Source organism: Pieris brassicae, chromosome 5, assembly GCF_905147105.1.
Source record: "Pieris brassicae chromosome 5, ilPieBrab1.1, whole genome shotgun sequence".
In the NCBI taxonomy this organism is placed as follows: Eukaryota; Metazoa; Arthropoda; class Insecta; order Lepidoptera; family Pieridae; genus Pieris; species Pieris brassicae.
In genome coordinates, this window is record NC_059669.1 from 15,776,129 (window position 1) to 15,793,104 (window position 16,976).

General features: G+C 38.2%; 2 protein-coding genes across 3 annotated transcripts; one reads left to right on the top strand and one right to left on the bottom strand.

The window, feature by feature from the left end:
• The first annotated feature begins 1,321 nt into the window (after positions 1–1,321).
• Positions 1,322–16,781, top strand: LOC123709297 (solute carrier family 2, facilitated glucose transporter member 8-like). Its single transcript, XM_045660515.1, has 8 exons — positions 1,322–1,544; positions 5,142–5,277; positions 11,978–12,206; positions 13,173–13,329; positions 13,432–13,649; positions 15,159–15,330; positions 15,803–16,089; positions 16,441–16,781. The coding sequence occupies exons 1-8, from the start codon at positions 1,482–1,484 to the stop codon at positions 16,718–16,720; spliced, it is 1,542 nt and encodes a 513-aa protein (XP_045516471.1). The 5' UTR covers positions 1,322–1,481; the 3' UTR covers positions 16,721–16,781.
• Positions 8,308–11,176, bottom strand: LOC123709295. 2 transcript variants are annotated; one of them, XM_045660508.1, is made up of 3 exons: positions 9,599–11,176; positions 9,298–9,523; positions 8,308–9,223 (listed from the first exon to the last, which is right to left on the bottom strand). In XM_045660508.1, exons 1-2 carry the CDS (start codon positions 11,147–11,149, stop codon positions 9,473–9,475), a joined length of 1,602 nt encoding a protein of 533 aa, XP_045516464.1. In that variant the 5' UTR covers positions 11,150–11,176; the 3' UTR covers positions 8,308–9,223; positions 9,298–9,472. The 2 variants fall into 2 exon arrangements, with proteins under 2 accessions (XP_045516464.1, XP_045516463.1); XM_045660507.1 differs by having other exon boundaries at positions 9,298–11,175.
• Positions 16,782–16,976: the final 195 nt, after the last annotated feature.

Consider the following 16,976-nt stretch of genomic DNA (forward strand, 5'->3'; position numbering starts at 1 on the left):
TTCTATATCTAGAATCATGGTACTAGAACGTTCTTTATCAAGGATATAATAAATTCCAGGTTTACTGCAATGTTCTCTCAGTAAATATTTGATTGGACATACTATGTAGAAAATGAGACATGACAATTATTTAGATTGTCTGACATACATACCATTTCTTTGAAACATACCAACAGTCTGAGTATTTAGTATTTACGTAAATAGGCTCGTCATTATAGGCTGTAGAAGCCTTCCTTGTTAATTAATAGGACTAACATTTGAATATGCAGTTGGATACTTCATACTTACTCGTACATAGATCTGTTACATTTATTTATCTTTATACGTATATATAACTACTGGACCCGACAGACGTTGTCCTGTCATAACTATGAATATTAATTTGGAATTGGTATAATAACTTAATATTTCCGAAACAAAGTTATTATTGTAATGCTTTGTGTTAAACAATGGTTAAGTATTCTTAAATTTTCTTTATTTCACGCAATTTTCTTATTTTTTTCTTTCATAAGAACCTTTTCCTGACAATAATAAACACAACAAAAAAAAGAATTAGCAAAATCGGTTCAGCCGTTCACGCGTGATGCCGTGACCAAGGGAAATAGGCCTTAATTTTACTATATATACATATTCTAATGCGTGTGTATGTCACTGAACTCCTCTTAACTTTAAACTCCTCCGATTTGGATGATTTTTTTTGTATGCGTTTGGGTGGCGCCCTGGATGGTTTAGATTCACAAATCAGCCCGGCAGGTGGCGCCGGAGTCGGACCTAGGTGACAGCAAATAAACAACTGGTATACATATAAATATTATGTGCATGTGTTCGTTATTAAACTGCTAAATAGCTGGACAGATTTTGATGATTTTTTTGTTAGTTCAAATGAAGTCGAGAATGATTTACGTTATTAGAAATCATTTTGTAAGTAAGATGTGTGTACGTCTGTCGGATCCACTAGTCGATACAACATTATTCAACAAATTACCAGCTTAAGCAGTTACGGCACATATATTAATTTGAGTTTATTTGACGAAAATTAAACGTAATCAAACAAATCTTATTGCATTCATTAACAAATACTTTATTTAATCTGAAAATATACCAATTGATAAATTGTCTAAGAAGATCTATTCAATTGAAGTCTCACATTTAATACCAGTTGAGCCAACAATGACTCACCACGTAAATAATAAATTCAAATCTATCAGAAACAGTACAGTTTAAAAGATAAACCCACCGAGAAACTTATTTGCTTATCAACAAAGATATTAGGAACAGTCATCGCGGTATTTCATAAAATAGCATCACTTAACCACAAACAGTGGAGTAATGTAGGTGACTTTGAGTGATTGACGGCGCGTTGTTGTTCGCGCTCTTTTCAATTGACTTTTTTCAGAATAAAACTTTTATAGTTTCAATAAGAATAGTATAGTGCATTATGTTTTTATAAGAAATTTACCGTGAATATCATAAAGTTCAAAATGGTGATAAAACATATACATAAAGCCCCGAATGCAAGCCGACTTAGATCTGTTGGATCACAAGTGAGTTCTTAATTATTTTTTATTGTCATGATTTTTATATCTCTTTTTTTAAACAAATTATATCTTGATTTGAAATTGGTGGCTAAAATGGTGAAAGTCGACGATCCTATATTTAAGACCTTATTACGTATTATTCTTGACATTTTAAAATGGAAACACCAATGAATATCATTTAATACACATTTTATCAAATACTTTGTATCACATGTAATTTTAACATTATACAAATTAAAAATTAAATAAAATGATATTAAATTGTGGGTATATCTGTAATTTTTATCGAAATTACCTTCACAGATTAAAAACCAGTTTAACTTTGTCTTTCTTATACGCTAAAAATTATTTACTTTTAATGTATATGAGGTATCAATTAAAGTATAACTTAAAAACAAATTAACTTCGCATTAATAGTGACCTACAAAAGCTGAATCAGGCTTAAATGTTCTATTTTTTGTTTTGATTCAAATTAAACATGAAACTATTATCATTAGCTAAATGAATCCACTTATCAATATAACCAAACGGTCGTTCTATGGAGCAATTGTTTTGTGGTATAATAATTTTATTTTGATTATTTTACATTAGTCAATATTTATATGTATTAATATTTTAATATTTTATTTTTTATATTTAAGTTCAATATTTTATATGTATTAAAATATATGAGTGAAAAACTAGATAGGCTAATAAAGTAATTGTTTCTTGAATTTAGTTTCAATTTCTGAGTAACATGGTTGCAGTTATACCAGTACCTATTGAGTACAAGTCTAACAACAAAGAAATTATTATGATGAAAAATTATTATAATTTCAAGTAATTTTTACTCACCTAAAATAATAAAATGAATATAATATATTTACTTGTCACTTGAAACTTCGCGTCGTTTGGTATATTATATAGATATTTCTGGCGGGTTCATTCGGTCAACTTAAACTGTAATGCAGACCTCCGCTGCCGTAAACAATATATACGACAACGACATGACCAAAACCTAACGTATTTAATATTTCAAAAAAACAATAAAGGACAATTGAGATTCTCAATACGCACTTACAAAATGTTTCATGCGCGAGAAAAACAAACTTCAAAACTAACCACTTATAAATAGAACAGTATGTTAATCAAAGACAATTTACTTTTATTGCCTTTTAAATATACAAAATTTATATTTTGTATGTTAATTGAGGCAAACGAACAGGAGGCTCATCTGAAGTTAAGAGATGACGTTGCCCATGGATACTCACACTGCTAAAAGGCTGATTAAGAGCGTAAACCACAAAAATACGGTAATTAGAAAGAATGTTGTAAAATATATCTATATTAGAATTTAGCGGTCTTATAAATTCTATTTTACTTAATAGTTTATTTATTTTTTTTACTTCGATAAATGTGTCAGTTTAATGGAAGAACGAAAATTTAATTATATGATTAGCCATAGTTTTATAATAAAAATATATATAAATAATTTAATATGTAAAAGATTATTCATAGCAATAGAAATTATAAAAACCTACTATCACGACCTAATTTAATAATACACTACATTTTGACAAACAAACACACCCTTTTCTGTATTATATTGTAACTATAAACAAATACTGTCTAACTATAAATATATTATATATACATTATAATTTATAGTATCTTCTTCTCTCCTTCATCAAACTGGGATTTCTTGTATATTAAAGCACGGAATAGACAATTTGCACCATACAAAGCGTTATTGGTTTTTTGTCATATTGATGTCAACTTAGCAATCAATAGAATGAAAACAAACGAATTATTTAAAGGTGCCTTGATATGATGCTATTATATTTATTACTTTATAATCGCACTAAATGAAAATAGTTCGAATAACCACAAATAATTTGCGCTAAAATAAGCTTGATTTTATAACCCTAACCAGCAGTACTAGGATAATGTTACAGTATTACTTGTATAGTAATCAAATATTTTTTAAAAATTACACATAATAAAAAGGTTAGTATGAGGATTCCCTGTATCGTAAACATTCTCTTCCATTTGAAATTCATATTATTTTTGAAATAGTAAATTCTACATACCACTTGATATGTTATTACTATTGTTACACAAGGAAATTTTCCGTTTGTACAAAAGACATTTAAAACCAATATAATAGACGCAGAAATATCTGTCAGTCAGCTTGTTAAAACTAAGATAAAATCGCTTTGTTTATCAGCTGAAAATGCGTTATTAATGACAGTTTTTTTTTAAAGATGTTTTTTGTATGACACCAACATATAGATACTAATGCAAAGAACTTTACTGCATCTGAGTATACTATCCTTATGTAATATTATCCTATATTATATATCCTTATGTATCCCTAGAACATTGATATTATTAGTGTAAGGTAAGCTAGTAGTTATACCAACGATAGATGCACTGGACACAAACGATGGACCCACTAGGAAGTCATTAAACCGCTGATAATTAATAGAGGGTAAAGAAAAATTAACAACATTATTAGCAAGTTCAGAAAGTTCCTATTTATGTTTTTGTATGCGGTTCTAGTACGTTACAGATTTCTCAAGTCATCTTGAAACAAATAAAATTACATTGTTTACAACTATTCAATTTTGTATAGCTAATTTGTTGTAACTTACAATATAATATCGAATATTATATTTAAGTGGTTCGTGACTATAAAAAATATTATTACTCTTCTTTGTAACAGATTGTGATCTCTTTAAACTACCTTCTATACTAATATTGGTTACCTTGGTACAAAGAGGTGTATTTATTTTACCTTTAACATAAAATACTCATATTTCTTATAACTTGTAATGGTTAAGAATAGTATAAACATTGGTAGTCATGAAGAGTTGATAAGTTAAAAACACTATTATATGAAATTACTAACTTTATTTTTTTTGTACCTATTTGGACTGGATAGATTATATTGGCAAAAGGCGCACTAATACACTGCTAGTATTAGCAAAGGTACAAATATTCTCCTAAAATCATATTCGTAGTTATAGCCTGTTCATAATCGTGTGATATTTTCAATTTAGACTAATTAGTTTTTACACAATCACGCTAATTAACCTCAACCTATTTGCTAAATATTTTATTCATATATCGGTTTCTACTAATTTAACAAGGCAAATACAGTGGGATTATTTCATAAAATAGCTCAAATAAAGAAACTTGAAGTGACGGATATCCGGCTTCAAGTCCGAGACCTTTAATGCAAGAATAATAAACTAAGAAGGAAGTAAATGAAGAATAGTAGTTACTGGTTGTCTTGTAAAAAATTTAAACTGAGATATAAAATAATTTAATTCACATATTATATTTATAGATCGGGAGGTTTGCCTCCGGGATCATTTGAATAAAAGATATTAGATAAAACGCTCTCGTTTTAATAATAATCAAATTGATATACCAACATTTAATTTCAAGTTAAGATTGTAGTTTTTAATTCAAACATCAACCAATACTGTAATAAAAGAATTACGGCACATATCACCATTATTACCATGTTCAAAAATAGTATATATTTTTTTTTCTTTTACTAAAACATATTCCAAAGACATTGCTTCTTATTAATATTTCTATAACTTGATTCTTTAGATTATAGCATGCATGTCCCCAAATCTCCTGTTATTAAACTTGGGTATGGCTATAAGCTTCGCAACAATTGCACTTCCTGATCTACTGCATGCCAAGGAAGGCCTTTCACTTGATGACACACAGGCCTCATGGTTTGGTAAGTAGTTTTTATAAATCAGAACTGTGTAGCTGCAGTACTTTTTGACGTCTGGCTAAATATATTACCTTGATATAAACTCAATTAATTAATTAATTAATTTTTTAATTCGGATGATTAGAAATTACAATAATTATGATATTACTGGGAAATTAAAGTTTTTTTTTTTCACAATATATGGCCAATTGAATGTCCTGGAAAATACATATTTTCAATTTTAATCATTAATAATTTATTATTTAAAATCAAATAACTTCTGTTGTCGAAAAATTCACTCACTGATCTTGTACTCTGCTTTATTTTTCACCTTATCTGTACGAATCTCTGATTTATCGAAATTTCATAAAATAGATCAACGAGATAAAATATAACAAACGTCCGAACTTTAATTAATTTAATTATGAAATTCTACAAAATTCGTCGCTTTGTCGATTGGCACTATGACATGTCAACCGACACTTAATATTATAGTGATCTCTATTAACATAATACCTTCACTTAATTGAATGCCATAGCTGCTTAGGTTTAGGTTTAGGTAGGTGGACTCAGTTTCCGCACTTAGACACGTAGTCGGTCCGTTGTGCGTAGAAGCCCTGGCTAATTTAGCCAGCCCAACTCCTTCCAGAAGCACAGAAGTCTCCCGGGCACTTCACAGGCTTCGCGGAGCGACCTCACTGTTCCGAGGATTTTTGTACGTTGATTAGCCACAGCCTCGCATTCCAGGACTACGTGGGTGACTGATTCCTCTGCGTTGAAACAGCCTCTGCACAAGGGGCTGTCTGTTGCGCCTAGGACGAAAAGATGTTTGTTAAGGAGACAATGGCCCGTGATTGTCCCTATGATTGTTTTGAGATTGGTTCTGTTCAGGTTTAGAAGTCGCTTAGTAAGTTGCGGGTTCACAGCCGGCAGAGCCATTTTGGACTGTTTGCAATCTACACTTCGCGACCATCGTTGATTCTGGAGTACAGTGGATCTCTGGCGAATCCAGGTTCGAACTAGCGAGAAGGGCAAGGGGAGAAGCGGATGCGGGCCAGCAGGTATCATACCAGAGCCTCTTCTCGCAAGCTCGTCGGCTGCATCGTTGCCGAGAGAGCCACTGTGTCCCTTAATCCACTGTAAGGTAACTCTATTTGTTAGAGCTATTGCCTCCAGTGCTTCGTGACACTCCAGTATTAGTTTGCTGTTTGTGTTTTCGTTACCGAGCGCCATCAGCACGGATGCACTGTCCGATATGAGCTTAATGTGAAAGTCGTTGACTCCCATCCGCTGTACGGCTCTGGCTGCTTCGGTTAGAGCGACACATTCACATTGGAAGATTGTGCTTTGTGTGCCCAGAGGTAGGTGTATGTTGATGTTGAGATCAAAGGAGAAAATACCAGCGCCTGAGCCACACCCTGTTTTTGAGCCATCAGTGTATATACGTAGCTCATTCAGGGGCGACTGATCTTGCTCCTCTTCTCTCAGTTGTATAAGATATTTCTTGTTGAATATTAATTGATTAGTGATTCTGTCACATGGCGCAGCTATAAGAGGTTGGTACTCTATTGCCCTGTTGAGAATCACTGTGTGTGAACTATAGTGGTTTTTTCCCCATAGGTCCAATACCATAAGCCTGATGGCCGCAAGTGCCGCCTCCTGCTGTATGTGTAGGTCTAGAGGTAAGATTTGCAGGGCTATCTCCATTGCTGCGGTCGGAGTTGTTCTCATACAACCGCTAGCAGCGGACAAGGCAAGCCTTTGGAAGCGTCCCAGTTTCGTGATCGCCATTTGAAGTTCAGATCTTGGCCACCAAACCAGGGCTCCATAGGCCAGCATTGGCCTGATTATGGCAGTGTATAGCCATAATGTTATTTTAGGCGATAAGCCCCATTTCACGCCTAGCATCTTTTTGCATTGATAGAAGGCGATCGTTGCTTTGCTCAGTTTGTGTTCTAGGTGTTTGTTCCAGAGCAGTTTACTGTCCAGAATCACACCCAAGTACTTTATTTCATTTTTGAGTTTGAGTTGTGTGTTGAAGAGTTTTGGAAGCCTGTGTGGTCCCAGAACCCTCCGGTTTGTAAAGAGTATTAGCTCTGTTTTTGATGGGTTGACAGATAGCTCGTGCTTGATGCACCATCTCTCAATTACTTTGAAAGCCCTTCCCATGAGATCGCATAGGGTACTTTCAAAGCTTCCCGATATCAAGATAGCTATGTCGTCCGCATAACCCACTGTGTAGAGGTTGCCAGCGTTGAGTTCTGTGATGAGCTCGTTAACTACGAGGTTCCACAGTAGCGGCGATAAGACACCACCTTGCGGGCAGCCTCTGCTGACAATGCCCCGTGTCGTGGAATTAACAGTGAACTGTATAGCTCGTTGTTTTAGCATGTTGTTTATCCACCCTATCAGGGTTGATGATACTCCACATGTAACGAGTGCTCTGGTAATGCTCGTGAAGTTTGTTTTGTCAAAAGCGCCTTCGATGTCAATAAATGCACCAAGGGTTGACTGTTTTACTTTCAGGGAGTCGCCAATGCGAGACACAACGTTGTGGAGTGATGAATCCGTTGACTTGCCTGGGCTGTAGGCATGCTGATTTGGGTGCAGGAATTTGGATAGCGATACCTGGCTACGTATTTCCAGATCTCCAAGCCTCTCCATTGTTTTTAACAGGAAAGATGTGAGGCTTATGGGTCTGAAGGATTTTGCCTGGGTATAGTCCTCTCTGCCTGGTTTTGGGATGAATATTATTTTCACTTCCCTCCATTTCAAGGGTATGTAGCGGTGGGCTATACATGCTCGGAAGATTGAGACAAGATAGTCCACCAAAAGGTTTCTACTCCATCTTAGTAGGCCTGGGAAGATGCCATCCAGGCCAGCCGCTTTGAATGGTAGGAAGGAGTTGATTGCCCATGTTACTTTTTCATTTGTGATTATTTTGTGAGCTACATTCCAGTCTGAGTCGGTGGTGGCACTTTCTGAGTAGGGTTGCCATGCTTGGTCGTTGGCAATTATGCAGCCTGGAAAGTGTGTTTCCATTAGTAGTTCACATGTTTCTGCATCGGTTTTTGTAAATGATTTATCAGGTTTTTTAAGACAACCAATTGAGTGATAAGGCTCACTAGAGAGGCATGATTTCACTCTGGTTGCCTGGTTGTTGCTTTCAATGCTGGTGCAGAAGTGTCTCCAGCACTCTTGCTTCCTAGAGCGTAAAAGTTTTTTGAATCGTCTTCTCGCGATTGTGTACTTGTCCCAGTCGGCAGGTAAACGGGTATTTCCTGCTCTATTGAACAGCTTCCTGACCTTCTTTCGGTGTCTCTCCAGTTCGGGGCACCACCAGTTATGTCTACTCCCCCACCTAGGCATGGTAAGGGGACACGACCGTTCAAAGCTGGTCTGGAGTAGGGACGTTAGGTTATTTACATGTTTGTCTATGTCTTGTACATCAATGGTGGTTGGTATTGTTAGTTTGCTTACCTCTGAGTCGATTATATTGTAAAATTTTACTGAATCAGTTCTCCGAGGTATGCGTCGTGGTTGTGGTTTAGGTAGCTCCCCTTTGATTGTAAAGCGGATCCACCTGTGATCTGAGCATGATAGCTCTCTGGAGACATGCCAATCCTGTATGTGATCTGACAGACCAGAGGTCACCATTGTTAGATCGATTATGGTTTGCGAGCGTGCGTTGATAAAGGTTGGTTCAGAGCCGCTGTTTGCTAAGATAAGATTATTGCTAAGAATGAAGTTAAGCATATTCTCACCTCGAGCGTTGGTATTTGCATTACCCCATAGCGTGTGGTGCGCGTTGGAGTCTGCTGCGATTATAAGCTCCAGTTTCTCCCTCTCACAGTAGTCAGCCAGAAGGCCGAGTTCTGGAGTGGGCACGTCCTCGTCACCCGGTAGGTAGGCGGACGCCAGGACGATGTCTGGATGTGCGTCCCTAGGTAACCTAATGGTTGTAAGGTCCCTTGAACACAGTTCGTTAATTAGGTATGCTGGTACATGTTTAGGTATGATAATGCAGGTTCTTGGGTTACTTACTGAGGTATCCAGCAAAAGTTTACCACCGGTGTTACCCAGGCCGCATACCTTGCCATTCCTGATCCACGGCTCCTGGATCGCGGCAATGGTCTTCGGGTTGGTCTCCAGCAGTCTGCGTAGTGAAGCCGACGCTGTTTGGCTGTGCTGGAGGTTGGTCTGGATAAGGTCAGTCCGGTTAGGGGGAGGAGCGCAAACAGCTGTCGCTGAATTCACTCCCCCCTGTCTCCTGAAAGAACTCGTCATCCGAGGTTAGTTGCACCGGTGAGGGTGGTTGTTGAGCTGTCTCCATGGGGACGTTTACCTCGGCAACCGCGGCTATCTCCGTCGTTGACGAGGGCGGCTTTGGCCCCGAGGATCCCGTCCCCGATGTACTGGCAGTAGTTACTGTGGCGGCAGCTACCACTGAGGGTTCATCCTTTTCCAGAATTCGGATATAGATGTTCCCCATCAGATAGTAGATGCGACGTTCGTGAGCCTTGATCTTTGAGATCTCATATTCCGGAACACGAAGGAACAAAGATACGCCTGTCGGGTCCTGTGTTCTACGTTCGTGAGTCAGGGTCCAAGATCTGATGTTTAGGTGGCGGTTTTGCCTGGTGATCAGTTTCCGTAAAGTTTCCGTGCTACCAGTGAACTCTGGAACATGCAGTAAGCACGGCACCTTCTTCGGAATGTCTGACTGAGGCCGTACCACCAGTTTGGTGTCCGGTATCGGATTATTGATGACATCGCATGCTCCGGTAAGCCATCCCAGCGTGTAGGTATCCTCGCACCAAGTTTTGAGGACACCATCTGAGAAGTGGGCTCTTCCCCGGAATCTGATGTCGTTGGGTTCAGTTGCTAGGGTAGCTTCAAGATCCGCCATGAGCTCATCTTGGATTTTACCCTCGATTTGTAGGCGGATGTTATCTGCCTGTTCTTGTGTCATGTCTATAAAGGGCTCAGTCATCACGGCAACACAAAGCTCGTTGGCTTTGTAGGATGCTGCCGCTTCCGCGTAACTGGCCGAGGTCCCTGACTCCAGCCGGAGTTTGTTAGGTTTAACCCTTTTACTCTCCCCAGTCGGTGTCACGGTTTCCTCTGGCCGATCGCGTTTCTGGCCCTTTGTTTGTTGTTTGGTTTGGTTTGGGTTTTTGGTTTGGTACCCCCCTCTAGGTCCTTTACCGCACCTAGAGCCAATAGGCTTGAGCGCGGCAGAGGACCCAGTCGGCTTCGGTGCCCTTTTCCCGCGTCCTGCAGTTGTGGTAACCGCGGGGGCAGTTCCAGGGTTCTCAGGTATCCTCTGAGAGCCGGTAATCAGCTGTTGCTGTTCCGTCGCTCTTTTGGCCTTCCTGAGCCGTCGCCTTTTTGAGGAGCTTAGGACCATCCTGGGAGTCGATTCCTGAATCGCTGATTTCAGGGCCGACATGTCCATGGTCGAGGTTTGTGCACTGGACGTGCTCATCGTCGCAGCCTCGGTCTTCCGCATCGATCTTGCTTCGGATGCCCCCCCTATGGACGCAGACATTGCTGTATCATCCTTCGGAGTTGCTATCTTCTGCTCGACCGACGCAGTCAGCCTGGCCGCAACAGTGGACGCATCCTTGTGTGGTGGTGTATGAGATACCATTGGAGTGGGCACGGTTAAGGGTGCATCCCGGTTTGGCGCTTCCTCAGCCGCTGCCCTCTCCTTTGGTGCCTCGGACGCTGCCCTATTGGGTGCATCCGTTTGCGAGATAGGGGCATCAGAGTATCGTGTCACTGGTGACTTGCACCTCAACACGTCCTGCGACGCAACCCTGTTTATGTTAGTTTTAGGCGCATCTGTGGATGCAGCCTTTTGTTGGTTTGTGTGTTTTGTCTCTCTATCCATGTGGTGGTATGAAATAGATTCACCGTCGGAGCTCTCCACCCGCCACGGAGCCCTCAAGTCGGGGACGTCCCTTGCTCAGCAAACGACGTCAGAGCTACTCCTTCGGTATAGAGTCAGCGTGTAGAGGGGCAGGCGCGTCCGCACGCCGCAAGAGAGTACGGAGCCGTTCGCATCCCGAGACGATGACGCAAACTCACCCCGAGTCCCGTGCCACGCCGACGCCCCCCCCACCCACACCCCGACTCTCGCTTGGTAGCCCTCTTACGGGATACCACAGCCGGTTGACCGTGGTCAGCTAATCCACGGCCTCCCGTGTGAGGGGAAATCCAGACCAAAGAGGTGTGTTGTGTGCAGCGCACAACTGTACCGGCGCACTACTCCACTCAACCTCCAGGACTCCTTCATCCCCCCGTACGGGTCCCCGCGCACGGCACAAACACGCGGGAGGTCATTTACTGTCCACCGTCCTTTTATTTTGGACGATGAACTCGCAAGGACATGACCTCTACATCCCTGCAAAAGTTCGCTTGGTGGTTTTAGTTACGTCTAATACATAGGGTATTAGACCAAAAACAGGGTTGGCAACCTCGGGAAGGTTAGTCCACCAAACTTGCCTTGGGGATCACAGCGACCTGCGCTACCCCCAAGACCACGCCTCCCTACCCATCAGAAGGATGTGGTAGGGTGGGTTTGCACCTATGCTACCATGCTAAAGCGAGCATGTCGTGCTGGAAACCGTAAAAGCATAGATCCAAACCCAACCCCATAGCTGCTTAATTTAAATACAATTTGTACATTAACAATTCCAAAGTTTATAATTATTTTCAGGCAGTATTTCGTTCCTGACACAGCCTCTTGGAGCTTTGCTTTCTGGGCCTTTAGTGGACTATGTGGGGCGAAAAAAAGGAACTTTTCTAGTCAATTTACCACATTTAATAGCATGGACACTCATGTATTTTGCATGGGACCTACCGTCACTATTCATAGCCAATGGATTGCTAGGATTTGGTACCGGCGTTATGGAAGCGCCAATAAATTCATATGTCGGTGAAATAAGGTTGCTTTGAATTTTTTATTTAATAATATAATAGTTATATGTTAATTTAGTATAATTATATTTTATATTATTAAGACACGGATTTAAAGATTTGGCGGACATTTCGGATTAATTAAGTCAAAAAAATAATTTTCAAAATCAATCAGTACTAAAACAAAATTAATATAAAACAATAGACAATTACTTTTTATGACCAAAAATTTTGAAAATAAACTATTCATTTGACTTAGAAAAAGATACGATTCTTACGTATATGGACTATATTGAATAAAAAAAAGGAAGCTGCATTTTAGTGCGCTGAAATGATTTAATTATGTTGAATAATGGCATTATTTTTTATACTAATGGCCACTAGGCCAACACTCGGGAGCTATGCTAGCTTTAGCATGCGACTGAGATCCTAGGTTCAATCCCCGGCTGAGCACTAATGGATTTTTTTCCTTGACCGGATTTACCACTCGCTCGAACGGTGAAGGAAAACAACGTGAGGAAACCGGCTTGCATAATAGTCGACGGAGTGAGTGGAGACACAGGAAGCGAATACTTGCTATATGCCTATAAGATTGACATGAAACAAATTCAGACATCTGAGGCCCAGACCTAAAAATGTTTTAACGCCACTGATTTTGAAATTTTTTATTGTTTAGATTTTATAAAAAAATAACTTCCTGTAAAATAACATTATGCGTTTATTTGGTTAGTTTTAATTCAACATTAAAATAAGCGCCATTGACTTTGGGATTCGATTACTCAGATTTTACATAATTGTAAAGTTTATAGTAGATAGAATACTATATCTAAATCACGATACTCGTTCACACAGTTACATTACAGTTCGAAATATAAAATGTATTTACTGTTTGGAAATAAAAGAAAAATGTAGTTCCTGTCGAACTTTGAACCCTAATTGCTAAAGAACTGAGCTGCTACAGACGGCTATAATTATGTCACATATTTTTATTCCAGTGAACCAGCTGTTCGAGGAGCTCTGTGCACATTGACTCTGCTCTTCACCTCTATCGGTATATTCGTCATGTATTTACTTGGCACCCTGGTGACTTGGCGTTACGCGGCTCTCATCAGTCTTTCAATACCTTTCGCGTCTATGCTCTTAGTACTTTTGGTACGTATCATAATTGATTGTATGAGCTTTTCTTAATAAATATAATACTGCATAACTAAAATTGTTATTTCAATAGTTATTTAGTATTAATTTTTTTTACAGGTTCCAGAAACGCCTGTTTGGCTTCTAGTCAATGGAAGAGAGAAGGAAGCTCTCAAATCTCTCTGCTACCTCCGTGGTTGGACAAAACCTGAAAATGTGAGGGATGAATTTGATGAGCTCGCTGACTATTCACAGAATCTGAGAAATTGTGTCATATGTACCAATACCGACCAGGACATAAAGACTTGTGACCACGCCTCTATGAATTGGTTTAAAAGGTACGAATAAAATTGTTTACAACGTCAGAATGTAGCTTGTACAAAAATATATATAAGAATCTTTTTAAAATACAAATTCTTAAAACTCGATTATAATACACGACCATTCATCATTGAACATTCATCATTGCCAAAAGCGTAAAAAAACCATAAAATAGTACGTAAAGCTGTCAATAATATTTATTCAGGCTTCATAACGCAATACCATCCAGTCGTGTCAAACATCCGTCCCATCTGACTGAGAATCAGGAGATAGGTATACGTAGGATGTACCCAACACACCTACACACTTGTGCAATATCTTCTTTAGCAATGACCAGGCTCAATAGCTGCCTTCGGCGACCGTCTTGTCTGTCCTTTAAATCAAGTGTAATCCAATATTAAATATTAATTGTTAACACATAACTCAGAACAAATTGACATTATAATTATTCGTGATCGTGCAACTAAGTGGAAATCTATAATACATAAACAATGGTATTACACAATCATATCATAACCATATCATACATTTGTAACACAGTAAAAAGACATACAAGGTTGTATCTTGTTACGCAAGGTTAGTTTTTTCATTTCAATATATTCTATATCAATTTTTTTGCTATACATGATCCCAGGGCGGCTTTAGTAGTTTTAATCCTCTTGTGTCATCCAGGCAGTGTAAAAGCCGTTGCACTCCGATACGGAGATGACTTCATTTCAAATATGTCTTAGATAATATTTATAACCCAGAAATAAAAGCTGATAGGGCAATAAAAGGTTTTAACTACTTTATAAGATCTTAATTACTCTTATTAATTATTTATATTATGTGAGAACATTTCTATTAATATATTCCGTTAACTGTTTTTTTTTATTTGTTATAACCAGCGCATAGAACGGACATTAAAGAAAATTATAAAATAATTGGTCGTTTATAGCCCACAGTAAATACGTGGCACAAATAGTAAATAGGTGCCACGTTATAATTCGAACTTACCACAAGGTCACAGCGAGTAACTTTCGAGGGGTCATAGGTTCGATTCCTGGCTTTCTCTCCCATCTAACACTCGAACACGCGCTCGTACGTTGAAAGAAACATCGTAAGGATACTGGCAAGTTTCAAATGTAGATATACCTATCTACTTGTCTATGAAATAAAATTATCAAAAAAACTGATGCAATCTGAAAGCCATGACCCATATAGGGTTGTAGCGCCTGTGGTTTATCATTTATTATACAGATTAAAAAATACTACTGATAAAGCGTAAAAGTAAAGCATGTGAAATATATATTCAGAATTATCAAATGATAATCAATTTTCGACACAAAGGCGGCACGAGATGCGGACTTTGCCTTGCTTTAGGGCTAGAGTCAAAAACGCAACTTTCTAATTTCGTACGCCAAATTTACTTTGCGCGAATATGCCAGAGATATATATAATTTTTAAATAACATCACAGCACAAAGAACAACGTAGATAAAGAGATGCTTTTCAAAACAATTCTACAAAAATATTGTTTCATTTCAGGACTCTTCTGAAATTCAGATACGTAATTTTTTGTAAAGAGACACTACGACCTTTACAACTGACTATGCTTTACTTTCTATTCTATGTAATGAGTGGACTGACACCTATCAAACCCAACATGGTTAATATCTGTGGAGCATTTGGAATGCCTCAGAATGGCAAGAAAATTGTGGTGAGATTCAAAAACTACCAAGGTAGAAAGTAATAATGCTAGTGTTGTGTTAAATTTGAGGCCGCGGCATCAAAGTAGTCCTATAGACGCGGTGCCATCAGCGTATAGCAAAATGTTGCCAAAGTCTACCCATTCTTATTAAAACAATTACAAGTAATTAAAATTTGCGTTTCCTAGTAGATCAAGGGGTTATAAATAATATTTTTTATGTACGTATATTATATATTAGTGTAATAAATCAATAATTTAGAATTTACAATAGTTCTGGTCACGTAACGGTTATTTATCCGCCTGACATACTGCAGTCACTATCCTCATTTTCAGTTATGTCTAAAAGTTTTGCTATCGCTTTGATCCGATTTCTATGAAGTATCGTAACGATGTGTCGGAAACAAACGCACTTCTAAATCAAGCCAAATATCCATTTTCGGTATAAGTGAGAATCCCACTAACACTTCTTTCCATCTTCCAGATGATGGTTGGTGTTATTACCTGCCTTAGTAGTGCATTTGTAATATTAGCTATAAAGATATTAGGAAAACGAAAGCTGGCCATATCTGCGCTCTTCATGACATCCGTCTGTTGCATGGGTCTTAGTATTTATGCAAAAATGCACCTTGGAAAAGAAGTCTTCTCATATGACATCGATACCTTCCCGAAAGAGACTAGTTATACGCCCCTGGTTCTATTCTATTTGATGACCTGGTTCACGGGCTGTGGGATACCCTGGGTCCTGCTTGGAGAAGTCTTTCCGTTTAGGTTAGTCATATTAATAGCGGTAAGTTAGTGGTTAGAGGGTTACTGGGATCCGTGATGGTCTAACTCAGAAGCAATTATACTGTAATAAGTTATGAATGACTAATAGACCCCTTTTATAAGAATGTTAAAGATAAATGAAACATGCCATATGCTCCATTCGGCGGTAGAACCCCTAAAATAATACATATAAGACTCGGCGCTCGCTAATATTTATGATATATTATTATGGAAATATTTCTATGGAAACAAACGCAGAACCTACCAAGGCGTTACTTATTTAAACAGACTGGAATTTTATATATTTTGGGCTAATTTAGAATTTAATAATTAACCAGTGTATATTTTTTGCAGGAGTCGAGCTACTGCCCAAGGTATAGCTGCAGCCAGTAACTACCTATTTACTTTCCTTGGATCAAAAACTCTTATTGATCTCGAATCATATGCGAGACTGTGGGGTGCCTTTGCAACGTACGCAGCCTTCGGCATTCTCGGCACAATTTACTTGTACTTCTTCCTTCCAGAGACCGAGGGAAAATCCTTAGCGGAAATAGAATCGTTTTACAATGGAAAGCTACGAATTTTCCCTGACGACCCCTTCTTTAACTACTTTAAACGACAAAAGAAAAAGTGATTGTGATATATGTACCTCAGAGAATAATTTTTATAATGTAATATATTTATTTTTGATATTATCTTATCTTATAATTTTGGGGTGTTTGTAAATACCAATTTTTATTAACACAAGGTTTAAAAACTCGTAATCATACACGTGCATTATCATTTGCGTCTATTCATTATGGAAAATTTCTTGAGTCTATTATTCGTGCCCATCTGATACTATAATTGTCTCGCCAAGAATTGAACATGTTACAAGCGTCAACCACTGG